At 38.3% G+C, this 18,745-nt stretch overlaps 4 protein-coding genes across 5 annotated transcripts; all 4 read right to left on the reverse strand.

Moving 5' to 3' along the window:
* Positions 1 to 854: 854 nt before the first annotated feature.
* LOC132162630 (BRISC complex subunit Abro1-like protein) lies at positions 855 to 3,711 on the reverse strand. The gene is made up of 3 exons (XM_059572908.2): positions 2,826 to 3,711; positions 2,499 to 2,592; positions 855 to 1,186 (listed from the first exon to the last, which is right to left on the reverse strand). The coding sequence occupies exons 1-2, from the start codon at positions 3,642 to 3,644 to the stop codon at positions 2,536 to 2,538; spliced, it is 876 nt and encodes a 291-aa protein (XP_059428891.2). The 5' UTR covers positions 3,645 to 3,711; the 3' UTR covers positions 855 to 1,186; positions 2,499 to 2,535.
* Positions 3,712 to 5,532: 1,821 nt separating this feature from the next.
* On the reverse strand, positions 5,533 to 8,736 carry LOC132192045 (probably inactive leucine-rich repeat receptor-like protein kinase IMK2). Its single transcript, XM_059607233.2, has 2 exons — positions 6,509 to 8,736; positions 5,533 to 6,423 (listed from the first exon to the last, which is right to left on the reverse strand). The coding sequence occupies exons 1-2, from the start codon at positions 8,436 to 8,438 to the stop codon at positions 5,774 to 5,776; spliced, it is 2,580 nt and encodes an 859-aa protein (XP_059463216.1). The 5' UTR covers positions 8,439 to 8,736; the 3' UTR covers positions 5,533 to 5,773.
* A 4,006-nt stretch (positions 8,737 to 12,742) lies between these two features.
* PRA1.B4 (prenylated RAB acceptor 1.B4) lies at positions 12,743 to 13,636 on the reverse strand. Its single transcript, XM_059607327.2, has one exon. It carries the CDS (start codon positions 13,536 to 13,538, stop codon positions 12,882 to 12,884), a length of 657 nt encoding a protein of 218 aa, XP_059463310.2. The 5' UTR covers positions 13,539 to 13,636; the 3' UTR covers positions 12,743 to 12,881.
* A 1,342-nt stretch (positions 13,637 to 14,978) lies between these two features.
* On the reverse strand, positions 14,979 to 17,570 carry LOC132191392 (Tautomerase/MIF superfamily protein). 2 transcript variants are annotated; one of them, XM_088510907.1, is made up of 4 exons: positions 17,357 to 17,570; positions 15,757 to 15,957; positions 15,619 to 15,677; positions 14,979 to 15,237 (listed from the first exon to the last, which is right to left on the reverse strand). In XM_088510907.1, exons 1-3 carry the CDS (start codon positions 17,465 to 17,467, stop codon positions 15,624 to 15,626), a joined length of 366 nt encoding a protein of 121 aa, XP_088367033.1. In that variant the 5' UTR covers positions 17,468 to 17,570; the 3' UTR covers positions 14,979 to 15,237; positions 15,619 to 15,623. The 2 variants fall into 2 exon arrangements, with proteins under 2 accessions (XP_088367033.1, XP_088367034.1); XM_088510908.1 differs by lacking the exon at positions 15,619 to 15,677 and having other exon boundaries at positions 17,357 to 17,563.
* Positions 17,571 to 18,745: the final 1,175 nt, after the last annotated feature.

The following is an 18,745-nucleotide window of genomic DNA, read 5'->3' on the forward strand; positions in this document are numbered from 1 at the left end:
ATGTGAGATCTAACTATCTAGAAAAGATAAATTTCACAATTCTCTTCCCTAAAACTGTTCAAATTTTTATATTATTCAGACAACATAATAACAACAATATTATTAATTTATTTTGGCATACATACACTTACCGGTTACAAATGGTTTAAGATCACTAGGGGTGAAGGGCGGCAATAACGTGGAGGGGCCTAGAAGGCCAACGGGATGCCGTCGTTTCCTTTGACTTGGGTTACACATAATGAAGTGGGTGTTACAAAGATGTCCTTCAATGGTGTTGTGAAATGACAATCTGAGAGATATTATTAAATGGAAGATCTTCTCCTACCCTATTGCATGTTTAAGACGCATTAATGAAAAAGAAAGACCTTCTATCCTACCGTTTTTTGTCTAAGAAGCATGTACGTTTCACCAACTGAGCCGATTCAAGTACATTTTCGTGCCACGTAATCACCCAAAAAAAAAAAAAAAAAAAAGGTAAGGTTTTAGACCAATATCAATTAGCATTCTTCTATTTTCTTTTTTATTTTATGGGCCAAGTTGTGGTACGTTGCGCTTATATAGATTTCCTTGCATACACACTATCTTAAGCAACCTGTTTATTAACATGTACAAAATTCACTTGCAAAAAGTAACTACAAAATCTGACCGCAAAAATTCCTCGCGATCATTAAGAGAAGAAGCTGAAGCAAGTTGAATGACACGTCCAATCCTCTGCCATATGATGGGGAAAATTCCACAACCATAGCAGCTAAGAGAGCCTCTGTTGGCAGTTAAAAACGAGCTGTTTGATTCAAGAGCAGAAAATAATAAAAATGCAGATGAGATACTGATTTAGAAGATGAAGGCAATCAAAATACAGTAATTTTCATTTCATTTCATTTCACTTCATTGTCTTACAAACCAAAATGAATTTCTGAAATGAAAACAGAAATTTCAACGACAAAAACAAAACAAAGCAAGGATACTACACAGGACTTGACAATATACCCAACGGCCGAATTCCGCCAATCCTTATCATAGAAATCACCATAAACCCACAACGAGATGACATAAACTGTGGATCCATGATTATCAACCATCTTCAGCTCAAAGGTCACCAAAAGATCAAACTGCAGGATCATTGACAGCAATTCCATGGTTACAGGATCTTTTTCAGGAAAGCTTCAAGATCTGATTGTGCATTTTCCTGTTTTGAATGATTCCAGAAGAAAACCAAGAAGATAAAAGTAAGGAAGAGAAGGTGATTACTTATTTCTCCGCTATTTTTCCTACGCAAAATCTAGCTAATCATCAAATGCAAAACCGATCATGCCACCCTACTTAGTATATACAAGTATATAAAAAATATTCCCTTCACTAAGAATTGATAAGAGTTTCAGAATATAAAGAAACACATCAATAAGAGTTATGTCCATATATAGACTATCCAAACATATGGCTTTCTGCTACCATCCTCATTTTGCTATATAAAATCTAGCCTTCCCTCATTTCTCTTTCCAGGTTGTTCTGCCCTTACCCAAGCCAAGATACCTGTATCTCGCTGATCTCTGTCAAACCTCTACCTCAGGAAATGCTTCTTTATAAACCTCACCTCAGGAATCAATTCTATATAGCTTTTTATATTAGGCTAGCAAAATATATGTACAATACATCTTATGTTGCAATTTGACAGTATAATGACATAGTGCACAGAAGCTTACTTCAGTGAACAAGCAGAGTCAAAGGCAAGTTCACGGTATTTAAAAGGGGGTAAGAAAATATTTTAAAGCACTTTTTTCAACCCATGCGAGCAGTTTTAAAAGGATGGTAAACCCTCTACCTGTATCCTCCAATCCCCCAAAACACACATACTCAGACGTGCATAATAAAGCATAGGCATATATATGCAGGGATTTTCTTCAGGCAAGATCCTTTTCTTTTCTTTTTTTTTTTTTTTTTTTTTTTTTTTTGACAAGTAACAAAAATTACAACAATAACAATTACACTTGAAAAGAAAGGCAATCAATAAATAAAACAGAAGTCCGATCAGGGTTTTCAGGCATCAAATATTTGCCATTAACAAAAGATTAGATGCATAAATAGCCCCTTCCCCGCTGAGTGGATGATCACTCAGTGCAAAGTAGAGCACAAGATCAATTGTAGCAACTGACAAAATTAGTGTAGCTCATATGGACTACACACGATGTCTCTTTACTTTGTCTTTTCACACCAACTGGAGAACCGCTCCAATGGAGATGGCACTCCCTCTCTTTCTCCATAACCCCAAAACACAAGATTTCAGCTACATCAGCTCGATATCAATACGAGATTAAATTCTATGGAAACGTGTAATCATTCTAACAAGCCTGATATCACACAAAGTGTAATGTTTAATTGAATGAAAGCATGGTCTTTCTAGATGATACTCTCTGAACATATACTCAATTTGGTATAATTAGTTCCCTAACGACTACTGATTGGTTCCATTCTATAATGAAAAAGATGAGAAACCAAAGTACCTGGCGCTGAATAAAACTAGACGGCAGGTTGTGGCAGTTATTCTGATCCTGCCAACCGAGCAGCTTTGTGTCTCAACTTCCTATTGAGATTTTCCTGCCCCAGAAAAAATAAAATAAAAAATTCTAATTGAATGACATAATTTGTCAATGATAAACCTAGAATTACATGAATGCATATAACGCCAACAATTATTCAATTGAGCAAATTCAGTTACTGCATCCAATTCATTCGCATTCTTCAAAATCTATCGAATTTGTAGGTTAACTATACAAGCATTCTCCAAAATCTACCGAATTTGTTGGATAATCAACAAAACGAAAACCCACCTGCTCGAAAACCTTAGCGGAGCTGAGCTCCACCTGCCTCGCCAAGCTCTCGACTTTGGCAAGCATTTTCCCATACAAATCCTCAAGCTCCGCAGTATAATTGGCGGCCCCGGAGCCCATCAGCCGCCTCAATCTCCGGACCTCGAACCCCTCGGCGCACAGATCCAACTGCCTCCGCTCCACCAACTCCTCCTCTTCCCCCTCCTTCTCATCCTCAATCATCACCGAGCCCCCGACCACGCACGGCAAGGCCGGGAACGGCGAGTTGGGGCTGAACGCGCCGTAGTGGCCGCGAAACCCGGGGCCGATGTTGACGATGTCGATGGATTTGGAATCGAAGGACTCGGAGGAGACGCTGAACTGGTATGCGCGGTACTCGTGGGTGTGGATGGCGTGGTCGTGGATGGGGGAGGCGAGGAGGAGGAAGAGGCAAGGGGAGAGGGGGGTGGAAGAGAAGGAGAGGGATTGGGAGACAGAGAACTCGCGCATGGAGGGACGGAGAGGGGAGCGGCGGCGAGCGGAGAACCAGCCGAGGGGTGAAGGGGAGGAGGGGAAGGAGGGGAGGAGGTGTCCGGAGGGGGAGGAGAAGGGGAGGGAGATGAAGGAGGTGACGGTGGCGATTCGGGTTTGGGAGGTGGAGGTGGTGGTAGTAGTGGTGGAGGAGGACGGGTCGTCGTCGGTGAGGGTGGAGGGGGAGAGAAGGGAAACGTGGCCGAAGAGAAGGCCGTCGAGGGGGCCAGAAGAGGAGGAGAAGCGTTGAATCAGAGAGGCCAGGGTTGGGCCGGAGATTGCTATCTTGTCTATGGGAGTGTCCGCCATGGCGCTGTGCGAGAGAGAGAGAGAGAGAGAGAGCGAGAGGGCGATAAAGAAGGCGTCTGATTTCGATTCAAATTCAACGACATGTAGTTTTTCTCGCTGGTGGAAAGTGTTTCTTATAATTATTATTAGGGGCAACTTTATTTTAACATTTAAATTACCACGCGATTTGATAAGCCCTCAAACTTCATAACTTCTCAATTTGAATCCCTGAACAGCTGAATTTTCAATTGCAGTCGATTTGAAACCTTCCGTCAGATTTAACCGTTAACTTCTAACGGCAATATCTAAAAATACCAAAATATTCCTGATTTTCGTTTTTTTTTTTTTTGTTATTTAGAATTTTATAAAAAAGTCAGGGGTATAAACGTCATTGTCTCACTTTTAACGTTTAAAATCTGACTGAGGGGTTCAAATTGATTGCAATTGAAAGTTCAATTATTCAAATTGAGAGATTTTGAAGTTTGAAGAAGCTTGTCAAATCACGTGATAATTCACGAATCTAAAGTAAAGTTACCTCTTATTATTATCTCAATTTAACCCTAATACTATCAATATCAATTTATTTTCTTGGTTTTCAATTTTGTAATTATTTTTTTTGGGTAATTACCTTTTTTTCCTCATCAACTACAACACATTTTCACTTTTTCCCATGAACTACCAACTGTACCACCCGACCCCCTTGAATTACCATTTTGTGCCCAAAACCGCCATTCCGTCAGTCAAATGTGTTAATTCAGACAGTCAAAATGACAATGCATTGTAGTTCATGGGAGCAAAGTGACAAGTTGATCGTTTGAGTTAACGCCTTTGACTAACGGAAGAGCGTCTTTAACTGATGGAAGTAGGGGTTTTGGGCACAAAATGGTAATTCATGGGGGTCGGGTGGTACAATTGATAATTCATAGGGAAAAGTGAAAATGCGTTGTAATTGATATTAGGAACTCAAAGTATTTTGAGTTTCTGTAACTACGATCGAGCACTAATAAGTGCGATCGATCGCATTAACAAAGCAGAAATAATAAACTCTCTGTTAGTGCGATCGATCGCTTTAGTAACTACGATCGATTGCACTCGCGATATGTTGAGCTACTTACTGATTATTGAAAGAGTAGTTAAGTTGTTGAAGAGTAGTTATTCTTTCTGTTTAAGTTGGTTTGTATATAACAGCTTAATGTTATGTAGTTAGCAATTAGTATATGATATATATACTGTAAATGTACAAGAACCAATTTATTGAATAAAAATCACAAGAGAATATTTCTCTCAAATCTTGAGTTCACTAGTTTTACACTTTGCTAGTTCTATTTTTGTTAGTTGATAGGGAAAAAGGTAATTATTCCTTATTTTTTTGGATTTATGTTGTTCTTCAATAAGTCTCTTTGTTAGATTTTCCATCAATTTTTTTAACAAAAACCATGTGACATCTCACAAAATATAATTGAAAATGACAAAAACCTGCGAAATTGATTGTAAAAATTAAAAAATGATTTGATATTGACCTTAAATTCGGGATAATTATCTGTTAATTTCCGTTTTCTTAAGCTTTTATAGATTCTTAATTCCTCAATGGACAAATGAGTAGTTTTGGCTAAAGATTATTTTTGTAATATTTTTATAGGATATCAAGATGTTAGGTATATTATAAATCTCTTACAAATTGATACATTTATCATGCCGGTCACTAAATTGAGGTGAGAATCTATGCAATACTAGGGCTTTCATTCAGCCACCTTGGCCTACCTGGTCCGCCGCTGCATTTACACTCTCACAAACGACCTCACTAAATGCACCAACTCCTTGGGGGTATCACTAATTCATATCATGGAGGTAATAAATGTTGTTTAATCAATGGAAGCACGAATTGAAATGAGTAGTCATCATCACATAAACCACATGGAAGTGTTGAAACTTCATAATTTATTGAACTTCTCTGGTTAACATCAGAAGCAAGAATTGAAAGAATACATCATTTTCCTACAGAAAAAATAACTCTTATTCTAATAAGCCCACGTGAGCTTTGTATATACGTACACTACAAACAATAAGAATTAAAGAATTTGAGCAATACCTATCTCTCATCTCCTATAAACAATGTAAATTAATCATAGAAAACCAAATAATTAAACCATTTATTCACTTGTCGATGCCACTTTGGCTGCTCCATCATCGCCTGCTGATGGGTCCTTTGCTCCATTGTCACCTGAACTTGCTGGTGGTAGCTCTGGTTTAATCTCCTCCAGCTGCTGAAGAACTTGCTGAACTTCTGGGCGTGCTGCTGGTGTGGGATCAACACAATGCAGAGCTAATTTCAATGTGTTTAGCAACTCATCGCTTATGGAAGGTGCATCCCTCATGAGCTCCAAATCAAAGACTTCATTTGTCCACTCCTCCTTAACGATTGATGCCACCCACTGGGGCAGGTCCAACCCATTCACCCCTTCCCCGGGTGATTTTCCGGTCAAGAGCTCCAATATGATCACACCAAGACTGTATACATCGGTCTTCGTGTTCGCCTTCTTTATCTTCGAGAGCTCTGGTGCATTATAGCCAAGTGTTCCTGCAGTGGCAATCACATTGGTGTTGGCAGCAGCCGTCATGAGGCGCGAGAGGCCAAAGTCTGCAATGTGGGCATTTGTCTGCTCGTCAAGTAGTATGTTGCTCGATGTGAGATTCCCATGTACCATTTCCTCCTGAGAATGCAAGTGGCTTAAACCACAAGCAATCCCCTTGGCTATATTCATCCTTGTCGGCCAATCGATGACGGTTTCTGGCCCGCGAGCTGCATATGAATGAGTATATATTTGTCATAACAAAATAGTTCTGTCTTGTTTATAAATAAAGAGATTTTCTGAGAATCTACTTACCATGAAGGAAAGATGCAAGACTTCCCTTAGGCATGAAATCAAAGACAAGAAGCTTTTCTCCTTTAGGCCCCAAGTAATAGGCTCTAAGGGCTGTGAGGTTGGGGTGACGAATTTTGCCTAGTGCAGCAACCTCAGATTCGAACTCCTTATGACCTTTTGTACTCTTTTCCCTCAATCTCTTCACAGCAACTTCATTACCATCCTCTAATGTAGCTTTGTATGCAGTCCCATATGCGCTCTTCCCCATTATTTCAGCAGTTGCACACAACAGATCATCGGCTGCAAACACAAATGGCCCATCAAAGTGAACTAATTTTCCACCCGTTTCACCTCCGGATTCAACATGAGTGCCGGCAGGGATTGCCTTCTCTGAACTGCCTGATTCAGCCTGCTTGGAAGCTTTACCATTCTTTCCTTTTGAAGCAACTCTTTTCCTGGCCACACAGCAGAGCAAAATGCAGCACAGTAGAAGTAGAGCCGCTAGAAGGGCGCCAGCTGCGATGAGGATTATGTCCCTCGTGCTTAGTTTGTGGCGACGCTGCTTCCGAGCCTCTTGTGATGGAGCTGGAAGGTTATGAGGTGGCGGGGAAGGGGAAGGGGAAGGACATGGGGTTGCAGAGCTAAACCCACATAGTTGAAGATTCCCTACAAAAGAGCTTGAATTGAACTTTTTGGAAAGGAGAGATGGGACGGGACCAGACAGATTGTTGTAAGAAACGTTGAAAGAGCTGAGGTTTGCTAGGATGGCAAGTGAAGCTGGAATTTCTCCGGTGAAATTGTTCCCAGACAAATCAATTTGGTTAATGCCGGAGATATTCCCGATCGTCGCTGGGATTTGCCCTCTGAATTGATTATTCTTTAGATTGAGTACGGAAAGATTTTGTATCCTGTCCACTGTTTCTGGGATCTGGTTTTCAAGGCGGTTGCTCTCTAGATTCAATGAAACAAGGGAGGAGAGGTTGGAAAAGCTAGCAGGAAAACTTCCATTGATAGCATTGTATGATAAATCTAGCCGTTGCAGCCTTGTGAGGCTCCCAAGCTCACTGGGTATGGTCCCGGTGAGCTGGTTATGGCTAAGAGAAATCTCTCCAAGCCAAAACATCTTGCTCAGAGCAACTGGAATTGCTCCAGAAAGAAGATTATGACCAAGAGTCAAGAGCTGGAGATGGTAAGTATTGTTTCCTTTTGCACCCCAAGTGTTTGGAATAGAGCCAGAGATATTGTTATGCTGGAGAGCAAGGATGGTCAGAGAAGGGAACTGAGTGAGACTATTTGGGATTGAACCCGTTAATGAATTGAAGCTGAGATTGAGCCTGAACAGCTTGGTTGAGTTTGCAACACTAGGAGGGATTGCCCCAGTGAGAGAATTGTTGCTCAAATCAAGAGTCTGGAGAAGAGGACAGTTACCAATTGAAGGAGGAATGGAACCAGAAAGCCGGTTGTTGAAGAGGTAAACTCCTCTGAGATTGGGAAGGAATCCGAGGGAGGAAGGGACGGCACCGGCGAGAACATTGTCGTGGAGGCTAATCTTTCGAAGGGCTTGAAGCTGGCTGATCTTGTCGGAGATTCGGCCTCCCAAACCCTTCCAAGGAAGCTGGAGGGCAATGACCTGTCCATTGACGCATTTGATTCCTACCCACCCACCAGAGCAAGCTCCAAAGCCACTGTCATTCCAGCTGCGCATCACGCCTTTGAAATCGATTAGCTCATGTTTGAAGGCCCGAAGTGCTTGATAGTCTGCTTTGGTGACCATCACGCCATCCCACTGGTGGCCTGAAACAAGTTGAAAGGTGTAAACAAACAACAAAATGTAAACGCAAACGCAAAACTTCCATGTTTTTTTCTTTTTATGTGAAAAATGGAACCAATCAGGGGTTTCTTTTGATGGAAAATGCAGAAACTGTGATGGGTTTGTGACAAATGGGTCCATGAACAAAGGAGGGCTTAGAGAAAACTAAGTAAAAGAGACTGGAAAAGCTGAATCTCTTCTCCCTCCTCTTTGATTGGTCTCCTTTAACTTCTAGGAGATCTAGTTAGAGGGGAAAGTATAATGCTGAGGAGCAAGCAAACGATGAAGGGAAAAACTAAATAAGTACGAAGAAATAATTGAGCGAAAGAGAAATGGTTGATGGGTCTGATAAAGCATGTGAGAACTGACTATTGAAAGGGAATATTGTTTGGAGGAGAGATGAAGTTCGGACCCCCCAAAGTCAGGAGAAATGGGGTCAGGGGAGTCTTCCTCATTGTTTATGCCAACGGCTAGTTTTACTTGGCACATTTATCTGTAACGGCTTGGGTTGAAATTGGGTCGCTCTCCTAACGGCTATATTTCCATGATGCGGCCACCGGCTACATGTGCTGGATCTTCTGATGGCCCTCAAGTTGCGATGGAGCGAAGTTAGCCACTCAGATTCACCAAATAAATAAGTAAATAAAGATTAGTGTTTCTTAACCAAAATGCCACAATTTACGAAAGGACAATGTTCTACTCCAAATTAGGGCAAAAAAAAATTTATCTAATTTAGTTTATAAAATATACACACTTTTTTCGAGCATGTGATGCACGTGATTCTTACATATTTTATTAATTTCGTTAAGGAATACATGTGAAAATATATACTTTAAAAATAGGTCAGTTTAATAGACATTATTAGAACATATGCTCTAAAAATATATATGTCAGTTTAATTCAATTACAAAATGGCCTTAGCTTGTTAACAATTATTATACTTACGCGATATAACACGTCAAATTTTATGGTAAAAGGTTTTGTTTGTTATTGCTTTTTCATTTTTTTTGTTTTTTTTTTTAAACAAAATAATCAAACACAAAAAAATATTTACAAACTTTTATGTCACATCAAAATACTTAAAAAAATAAATAAATAAAAAACTTGTAAACCCCGTTAACCATTAATATATATATTTTTTACTTCTTTGCTTAGGGTTAGATCTCAAGCATATTATCAAGTGAAGGTAGACCATTTGGTGAGTGAACATTGTAACAGCTCACCAAATCGCTAAACTTGATACAACTTATGTTGGTTCCATTTTAGTATTTCGACTAAACAAAATAACATTCTGACTTATTTTGACTGGGTGAATGAAAATGCTCTCATGGTTTTAGAAGACCTGGATAACTACATTAGACTTAGATCATCACCTATAGTTTAATAATGACATCCATTTTTAGGACAGTGTTTTTCGACAAATTGGATTAGAGGAAATTCCTCCAAACTAAGTTGGAGGTTTTCATGTAAAACACATGTTTTTTAAATAACATGTGATAAACACATGTTTTTTAAATAAAATTTATCCCAACTTTGTCCTTACAATTAAAAAAAGTATGGGTTTCTCACATGTAAATGACACATGTCATTTTTATATAATAGGTTGAAAAAACAACCCAGTTTAGAGGAAAACTTTGTCCCTCTTCCTAAATCACAGCAATACTATCACAATTATTCCGAATAAAAAAATGTTGAATTTGTAACTCTTTTACAACTTATTGACATGTGTCACCATATGAGTGGAGAATATTAAAATTTCTTTTAGTGTATAGCGTGACTCCAATCACATACTGATATGTGTCAATAAGTTGTAATATATATATATATTTTGAAACATCAGATATTCATTAATCACATTGAACCTTGCACAACAAGTACACGTGGAGAAATACAAGTAGGAAAACCCACTATCCAGAGTTGTTCATTCTGTAAAGACGAAGCAAATTTAGCCAGACTATGTGCGGCCTCATTGGTTTGTCGAGAAACATGCTCCATCCTCCAGTCCTGTAGCTTCCCCAACTGTTGCTTCGCATCGTGCAGTTATAAGTAAGGTATAGGCATTACTCTCTAACAATATGCTGCTATTTACGTACTGTTACCCTCAAGCATACACAAGCAGGAGCCTAGATAACAAATTCTTTGAGCTTTTTGCAAAACATTTCACATGATTCATTTACGACCTTAATGGCTTACAATGTCCCATACGGATATTAAAATATTGTATTATTTACAATTTCTTTAATCTCAACAATAATTTTCAAATTAAACAATTGACATCACCATTATTCAAATTCAAGAAATTATACTTGATAGAAATTAGAATACCCTAAAAATAATAAATCATATTAATCTGGTTCATTTTCCATACTAATACAAAGGTTTTTCTAGATTCAGACATTTTTTTACTAAAAAAAAAAAATTGTCCTCAAATTATCGGAATTTTTTTTTTTTTTTTAAAAAAAAAAAAACACAAATTTGTCCCAAGCTTCAAAAACGCTGCTTAATTATTTTTTGGGGTCTTGCATGCTTCTTTTTGCCATGATGGATGATTTGATAATTGTTCAAACCTTTAGCCTCTCAAACAAAAGTATGCAAGTTGAAATTAACATATAGCCGTAGTATACAATCAAAGAACGATCATAATCCCATAATCTCTACTAAACAAAAATATCATCTAACATCCTTCAATATGAAAAGCAACGATTATCTTAGGAGTTATGCTACTCCTACAAACTCTCTTATAACTCGCTTATATGTGTAAGCATGTGATTGGAGTCACGTCAGCCACTAAAAATGTTTTAACACCCTCCAATAACATGCTGACATGTGTTAATAAGTTGTAAGAGAATTGTAGGCCTAGCGTTTTTCTAATCTTAATGGTGCGCAACAACTGCTGCTAGCATTCTCATAAATAACTTGTAGAAACTAAAGCAACATCAAGACAAATTAAAACCCTTCCAATATTGAACTAGGCAGTAAAGGAACTGAATATTTCTTATCTATGATGAGATTCACCAAGATTTAGACATTCAAATGCACATGGATCAGCACTAAGATATCAAAATCGAAATTGAGGCAAGAAACCCATAAATAAATGTAGCAATGTCAGCTCTCATAATCATATCATTATAAACTTCTTCGATAAAAGAATGTGCAAAAACCATATTCAACACCAAAATATCAATGTTTGTGAATTCTCATATTAAGTAGAAGGTTTTTCACTAGATTACATGACAACAGAAACATTATGGTATGGTAAAGTTGTTGCAATAGTCAATCCAGGCTACAATAAACTCATTAGGAATCAGTTTATTGATACAGAAAGCGAATTTTGAAGTTAAAGCTTGACAAATTTAGTGCAGACAATTTTTGACACTACCCACAAACCCAACATGAAATTAGCAGGTTAGAGTCGATGGGTTTGATCCGTTTAATTAAATGGGTTGGGTTAAGGTTAACATATATAGTCTTATTCTCATGCCTCAACAAGACCCAAACCCAATACGCGACATTTAGAGCTAGCAATTTTAACGCGTCCCGCAAACTCAACATGAAATTAACAAGTTAGGAGGGTCTAACCCATTTAACTAAATGAGGCGGGATATGGTTGGCCTACATAGTCTCATACTCATGTCTTAACCCAATCTCGACATGCGAACACAAATTGCTACCCCTATTGATAATGGGGTAGGAGGGTTGGGTTCAACTCTCACTTGCACACCCCACACCCCACTCCTTGTTCCAGGTGAAAAATCCCCCTCCAGCACACACAATGATCACTCAACTCAATTGCACATGTACCCAAAAATAACAAGTAAACATTGGTAATCTATCAGACAAAGCAAATTTAGTGTGCTTAATCTCAGGAACCAATGAATATAAGCAGTACCCTCACAGTTGATACAGCTCAACTCTGAAACTTTTCTTTTCTCAACAATGGTCTGTGATGGATCCTAAACCTAAGCATAACAGAAATCCAAATGATCTAAGTTTCTTTCCTGATTGTCTTTAATGGATCCAAATGACAATCCAACAAGAAAGATTTTATTTGTTCTGCAAAACCGAAGCATAACCAAAATCCTAGGTGATCTAACTACCTATTAAGAGAACATGCCCAAATGACCAACGCATCAATTCAGCCAACGAATCAAACACATCCTCACACACGCATCCAATTTGGAAAAAAAAGTGTTCATACATACATAAACACCACAAAAATGGAAGTGTTGCGCAAGCATAGCAGCAGATTATTCACAGATCTGAAATCTTTTGTTCTGAACGAATATCAGCATACAGATTCAAACTTCAAATAGAGAAATTATATAACATATATTCAACAAATTTGCACAGATTTAGAGTTTAGAATTGTGTGTAACCCAAAGATCTGAATCAACAAATTGGTATCACATTAAATCAATTCAGAAAATACAGAACTTATAGATCCATAGCCAGAAGTTTCACATTCTATCTAAAATTGAATCAAAGATCATAGATCCATAATATATAAGAAAATTGTGGGAAAAAAAAAATCAATTTCATATTTATTTGTGTACCGAACGCTAAACTTTCAATTGATCCATCGAATCAGGCGCGTGCGGCGGCGACTACGGGAGCGGCGGCTGCGGCGGCATTGGAGGCAGCGCCTCCGAGGAAGGAGAGGAAACCGGTGGAGGCGGAACTCTCCTGCTCGTCGAGGAAGAGGTCCTCCGGAACCCTAAAAGCGCCGTGGACGCAGACGACGGCTACGCCGACTAGGAGAGCCGAGATGAGGAGCGATCCAACGGTGGTGAGGAAGACGACAAACAAACTGGTGACAATCAAGATCCCGAGGGTCTCCTTGTCGGAGAAGGTGCGGCCGAAAAGGACGAGGGGCTGGTCGGAAGGGCGGAAGAGGTAGAGGAAGAGCCAGGCGGAGAGGAGGCCGAGGAGAACGAGCAGCGACATCGGGTGAGAGAAGAGCGAGAAGGCGAGGACGAGAGCGATGGCGGCGAGGTAGTTGACGCGGAAGTAGGAGTAGTTCTTCCGCACGCGGAGGGCGGCCTCGGAGAAGGAATCGGGCTTGGAGAAGGCGGATCGGTCGGCGAGCTCCGTCCAGGGACGGCGCTGGGCGAGGCCTTGGCGTACCGATTCGGAGATGTGGTTTATGAAGGAGCGGAAGGCTGGGGTGGCGATCGGGGCTTGGGATTGGGATTGCGATTGGGATTCGACGTTTGAGATCGGAAGTACGGGTGGGGATGACATGTTTGCCGGTGGATCTGAGGATTTTGGAATTGGAATTTGGGGAAATTAGATTTTAATAGAAGACGTGAGCCAAGAGAGGAGGAAGGTGGGGAGGAAATAGGAGACGACGACGTTTCTTCGATTGTGTTAAATTCGCTTCGTCGTTAAGTTACGCTTTTAGTCAACACGTTTACACAAGGGTGAAATGAAATGGGAGGTAGATTTTAATTTCTGATCTTACACCTTTTTGCAGAGAAGGGATCTGGAACGTTAAACCCTGGACACGGACGGTTTGGATCTTTTGGTGATGTATTTGTTCCCTTCATTCTCGGATCTGGCTTACATGCTGTTAATAACAGCATGTATGCTGTAGTTTAATCAACAGTTAAGATTAAATTTTAAAGTTGACTTACTTTTAGAAACTTTTAGTAGGAGATAAAAAATGAAAAGATATTTTGTGAAATTTAATCTTGACTGTTGATTAAACTACAGCATACATGCTGTTATTAAAATAACAGCATGTAAGCTGGATCCCTCATTCTCGAAAAGATTGGTGGTATTCGACTACGATGAATACCACACCATTATCTCGCTGCCATTAACACCATCAATTTACCATTAAATTAATCATAGTTAAAAGGAAAAAAACCAATAGTAAATTAGTATAATGAACAAGCAGTGAGATAGTGCTATGATATATAATATTTCTGGTTGCATCCAATCTCTTACAATTGAAAATCTTTTGTAAGAATAGACTTAAATTATACATCCATATTCTATTGAGCTGATACAGCAGTGTCCATCAATCCTTAAAATGATGGATGTCACATTAACCCAGTGAAATAAAAATGTGAAAAAAGTGTAATATTTATTATTACTTTTTTTTTTTTTTTTTTTGTAATTATCTATTTGTGCAATCAAACAGACAATTAAGCCCCTTTGGGTGGGGCCCTGGGGGTGGGGGGAAGGGTCTTACAATTGCAAGAAATATCCTCATATAGCGAATTGTTGGAAATTCCGATATGTTGGTGCCAATTTAAGTTCGACTAGCCAAAGGTTATTCTATAGCCGTGATGCAAATTTGGATGAAAATACTACTATATACAAATTTGCAAATTTGGAATTCCTTATACAAATACTTTGGAATAGAAATGCTTTGAAAAATTTTCAAAGAATGTTTAAATAAAATAATAAAAATAAATAACTAAAATAAAAAGATATAAAGTATTTTGATAACGTGTGCTAAAATAGAAAATATATATATATATATATATATATTTTCAGTTTAAATAGAGAGAATTTGCTTAGCAGACCTGAATGTTATTTAGTCACTTTCTCGCCTCTTTGAACGAATGTTATGAGCAGTACACGCAACAACACCAATTCAACACATTTTGGTGAAAGCAAATTGCCATTTGACTAAGCAAGCTAATTATTAATACAGAGAATAAGCCCCAAAAATGCACAAAATAAAAGTTTTCTTAAGGTAGCATATAAGATCGACATGTGTTCCACATTTCCTAACACAAAGAGCACATAGTGAGGAAATCATATGTCCTTCCCAGCATCACAAAAGTACTTTTGATACCAAATAACAGGATGGATATAAGATGGCCTGAATATATATATAAGTAGCATCAAGTTTATTAGGGATCACGACACCATCTTATAATTCCCACAAAATTTAGAAGGTCGTTCCATTCCATCCAAAGTTTGAACCCTGCAAAAAATACAAAAATGTGACATCACTATCTATGGTGCGAGCAAATAGCATAAACCAACTGCTAAATGTGGACATAACGCCCGAGAAGGGGTGGGTGGAGGGGGAAGGATCCTCTCCATTTCAAATTTGGAGAGAAGTCATTTCATAATTACGATGTAATGTTATTGCATCTAACGGTGTAAATAATACCACATTATTTAACTTTTTTGAATAGCGTGCCAACATATTTATCACGTGGCATCATTTACACTATTAAATGACTCCTCCTCATTTTAAGTAAAATTTGAGAGTATCCTATTCCAGGAGCAGAATATGGATTATTTAGACAAAGCTAATAAGAGTTTTACTGATGGTTTTAAATAGTAAAGATTTATTTACATCATCTAGTTCTGGTGTAAAGCATGCAAACACTGTGCATATTCTTGAGTTTGATGTGCCTAAACAAAAAGGAAAAATGCAATGAGAAAAAAAGAAATGCACTCATGACAACTTAGGAAGGAAGTTGAAATAGCTTGCCTTAGTGTCATAGAATTTGAGGAAGAATCTCGACTTTGGCACAGACAACTTGCTTTCAAGAATTGTGGCAATTGCACCACTCAGCTTCTTGTTTGTGTCAGGGTTCAGGCCGCCAATGGACACCAACTCAGCATAGGCGGCTGGCTGCTCAGTCCCACCAAATGAGATGGGTATTGATCCCTTCAACACAATCATCACATACTGCAGATTAACCGATATCAAATGGTTAAAACCTTCAAAGAACATGTACAGGAACAAAAAATAAATAAAAAATCAGGCTGACAATACCACCATTCCTTTTAGTTAGGTAAGCAAAAATATGAAAACAACTAAAAAAAAAACGAATTGAAGTGGAAATCTACATACACCAAAGGAAATCAAAATTTTCATTCTAAAATAAAGCCATGACCCATGAGTAGCTCTAGCATAGATTGACCAAATTCATTAAAGAAAGCCTCATCAAAGCACACAGACAATATCTGACTGAGTGCACGATATTAGGTTTTCACCATTTTAACGGAAACCATCCTTGTCCTTACTAGGTCCATGTACTCTTCTACCACTAACACAAGTGAACAACATAGGACCTACTCGAGATGAGTTACAAGTCACATAGCCGTATTATGGGGAAAGATGCCCAAGTTGGAGTATCCACACAGACTTTTCATCCCTGTACCAGTCCAATAATCAATTCAATGTTTAAGACATGCATAGCGCAAGCAAAAGTATTAACCAAACTGACTTTACCTTTGGCAATGCCTAGTATCAAGCCGATTTCAGACCACATTATGAACAAGTTTGTTTGTCATAAATCATGACTCAGTCACTACTTTGAGACAATTCATCTAGTTATAACTTTATCAATGCTCCCTAAAAAACATTCAAGAAACTACAAACCCAACTATTAACAGTCACCAACAAAATTCTCACTCACAATCCCACCGATTGATCCTATTAGTTAAACAATTTCAGCATGGAGTCAGCAGTAACAACGCTAAAATTCATTATCAACTTCTATTTTCAGCTAGAATACATCCATCATATGACTTAACAACTAGGGAGAGAGCCTGCCAAAACCAACTAAAATCATTTTCAAGCTGATAAAAGCCCACAATATTATTAGCCCAGAATCAAAATAACCGATCTAAGGAGTTTCCAACCCACAAGTCCTAAATGGGTATTAGAGTTTGTTTCAAGGGTAACCATACCCAACAACACTCTACACAAATCGGTCCCTGAGAGACCACAAGCGCACGCATTGCCCGAACCTTTTAGTTACATCAAAATCGCAAAGATATTAGAGACAGATAAGCTTAATAAAAATCTCTCCGCCCCAAACTCGCAGATATAGAAAGTCATCTATCTATTCCCATTCTAACAAATAGATCCAATTAAAAATAAATTTCTCACAGAATTTTTTTTAAACCACAAAAAAAAAAAGAAAAAAAAGTAGACAAAAACTAGAAAAATGAAATGTTCGGCAGCTAAATCAGTCATCAGGAATAATAGGAGACCCGAGAGAGCAATAGCCTCTTGATTTGAACAAATTAAAAAAGAAATCTCCAACAGAAAGTAAATATTAGAGAGAGCGAGAGCGTACGGCTTCAGGTTTGCCGATGAGCTTCGCGACAGTGGAGGTGGCTTCGGAAAGGATGGAGGAGGTGTCGACGCCCTCGAGGCTCACGTTCGTCGAGATGTTCAGGCACGGCATCTTCTCTCTGTCTCTGTCTCTGTCTCTGTCTCTGCTGGTGCTAACCGCTGCTTTCAATGAAACCCTCTCTCCGTGTAAAAATCTAATCCTTTTTTATAATTTTAAAAACAAAAACAAAAGTGGTTGTGAATTGGTGAGACATTATCAACCTGCCGAAAATGGGCCCCCCTTTTTTTCTTTTTTCTTTTTTTCAGAGCAAAAAGGTTGGAGAGGGAGACCAATTGTAACTATTCTATTTGGGCATGACCATAGTAGCACTAACCCGGGGGCACCGCTCAGGAAAGGCCTAAGCAATGGGAACAGCAGGTATTCCCTCAAGACCGACCAAGCCATAGCTTAACACCCGTCCCACCAGGGCATCAATAGGACTCAAGGTGGCTAACATTAATAGGTTAAGGGATTCCCATTGCGAGAGTTGAATTTAGGTTCTAGGACATGCCTAACCTCATAAGAATTTCCTTGAAACCATTGAACTACCACCCTTAGTGGTCTTCTCTTATTTGTCTTTGTTCCCTAAACTTCCAATCCAATCCATATATCGCCCATTAGCGAAACTTCCAATACAGTCCAACACAAAAGTTAAAAATAAAAAGAAAAAACAAAAAATAATATAATAATATTTTTCACATGCTTAACAAAACACATTGACAATTTCTAGAGCGAATCAAATGAAAAATTAAGCCTAATTTAAAGAAAAAATTTGTCTCTCAAAAGTTAAAACGCATTTCAATAGGTATTGGCACTTGTTAGACACGAATTGATACACATTTAAAAGGGAGTGAACTTTTTGCTGCTCATTTTAGTTCTTCCAACAACACTTGGAATAGGTTTGATGCGATATTTTATTGTTAGAATATTAATTAAATAATTAAATTTATTATATCATGTCATAATCTTATAGCATATATTATAAGTTTGACTCTTAACTCTATAACCCACTCTTTATTTTAATTAAATATTTTAAGTGTTGAACTTTAATTGTTAAAAATAAATAGTAGAACATCAATTAAACTATTGAGATTTAAAAAAGAAAATTAAAAACAAAAAACAAAAAAGCTCTATATGATAGATACCCTAAAATTCTGAAGAATCTCTTGTTGGGACTTGTCGTCCATTAATTTTTAAGGTACTGGACCTCTGCAGCCCGGGAGTGAACTCTATTCCATGTCAAATATTGGGCCTTAAGCCTGATTGTGTTTCTTGGGCTTTTTTTATTTTTTATATTCAATTTCAGGAAAAATAAAGGGAGACAAACAAAAAAACACAAAAACAAATTAT

The sequence above is a fragment of the Corylus avellana genome, chromosome 10, assembly GCF_965113065.1.
Source record: "Corylus avellana chromosome 10, dhCorAvel1.hap1.2, whole genome shotgun sequence".
NCBI lineage: Eukaryota > Viridiplantae > Streptophyta > Magnoliopsida > Fagales > Betulaceae > Corylus > Corylus avellana.

What these genes read in the sequence shown, in the direction of transcription:
- LOC132162630 (XM_059572908.2), bottom strand. Translation starts at nt 3,644, where the DNA reads ATGGCGGACACTCCCATAGACAAGATAGCAATCTCCGGCCCAACCCTG. An exon ending in CCGCTAAGGTTTTCGAGCAG is followed by an intron (nt 2,593 to 2,825) that starts GTGGGTTTTCGT and finishes TTTCTGGGGCAG; the next exon opens with GAAAATCTCAATAGGAAGTT.
- LOC132192045 (XM_059607233.2), bottom strand. Translation starts at nt 8,438, where the DNA reads ATGGACCCATTTGTCACAAACCCATCACAGTTTCTGCATTTTCCATCA. An exon ending in TCTTGCATCTTTCCTTCATG is followed by an intron (nt 6,424 to 6,508) that starts GTAAGTAGATTC and finishes ATTCATATGCAG; the next exon opens with CTCGCGGGCCAGAAACCGTC.
- PRA1.B4 (XM_059607327.2), bottom strand. Translation starts at nt 13,538, where the DNA reads ATGTCATCCCCACCCGTACTTCCGATCTCAAACGTCGAATCCCAATCG.
- LOC132191392 (XM_088510907.1), bottom strand. Translation starts at nt 17,467, where the DNA reads ATGCCGTGCCTGAACATCTCGACGAACGTGAGCCTCGAGGGCGTCGAC. An exon ending in TCATCGGCAAACCTGAAGCC is followed by an intron (nt 15,958 to 17,356) that starts GTACGCTCTCGC and finishes GTTAATCTGCAG; the next exon opens with TATGTGATGATTGTGTTGAA. An exon ending in TCAAATTCTATGACACTAAG is followed by an intron (nt 15,678 to 15,756) that starts GCAAGCTATTTC and finishes CTTTTTGTTTAG; the next exon opens with GCACATCAAACTCAAGAATA.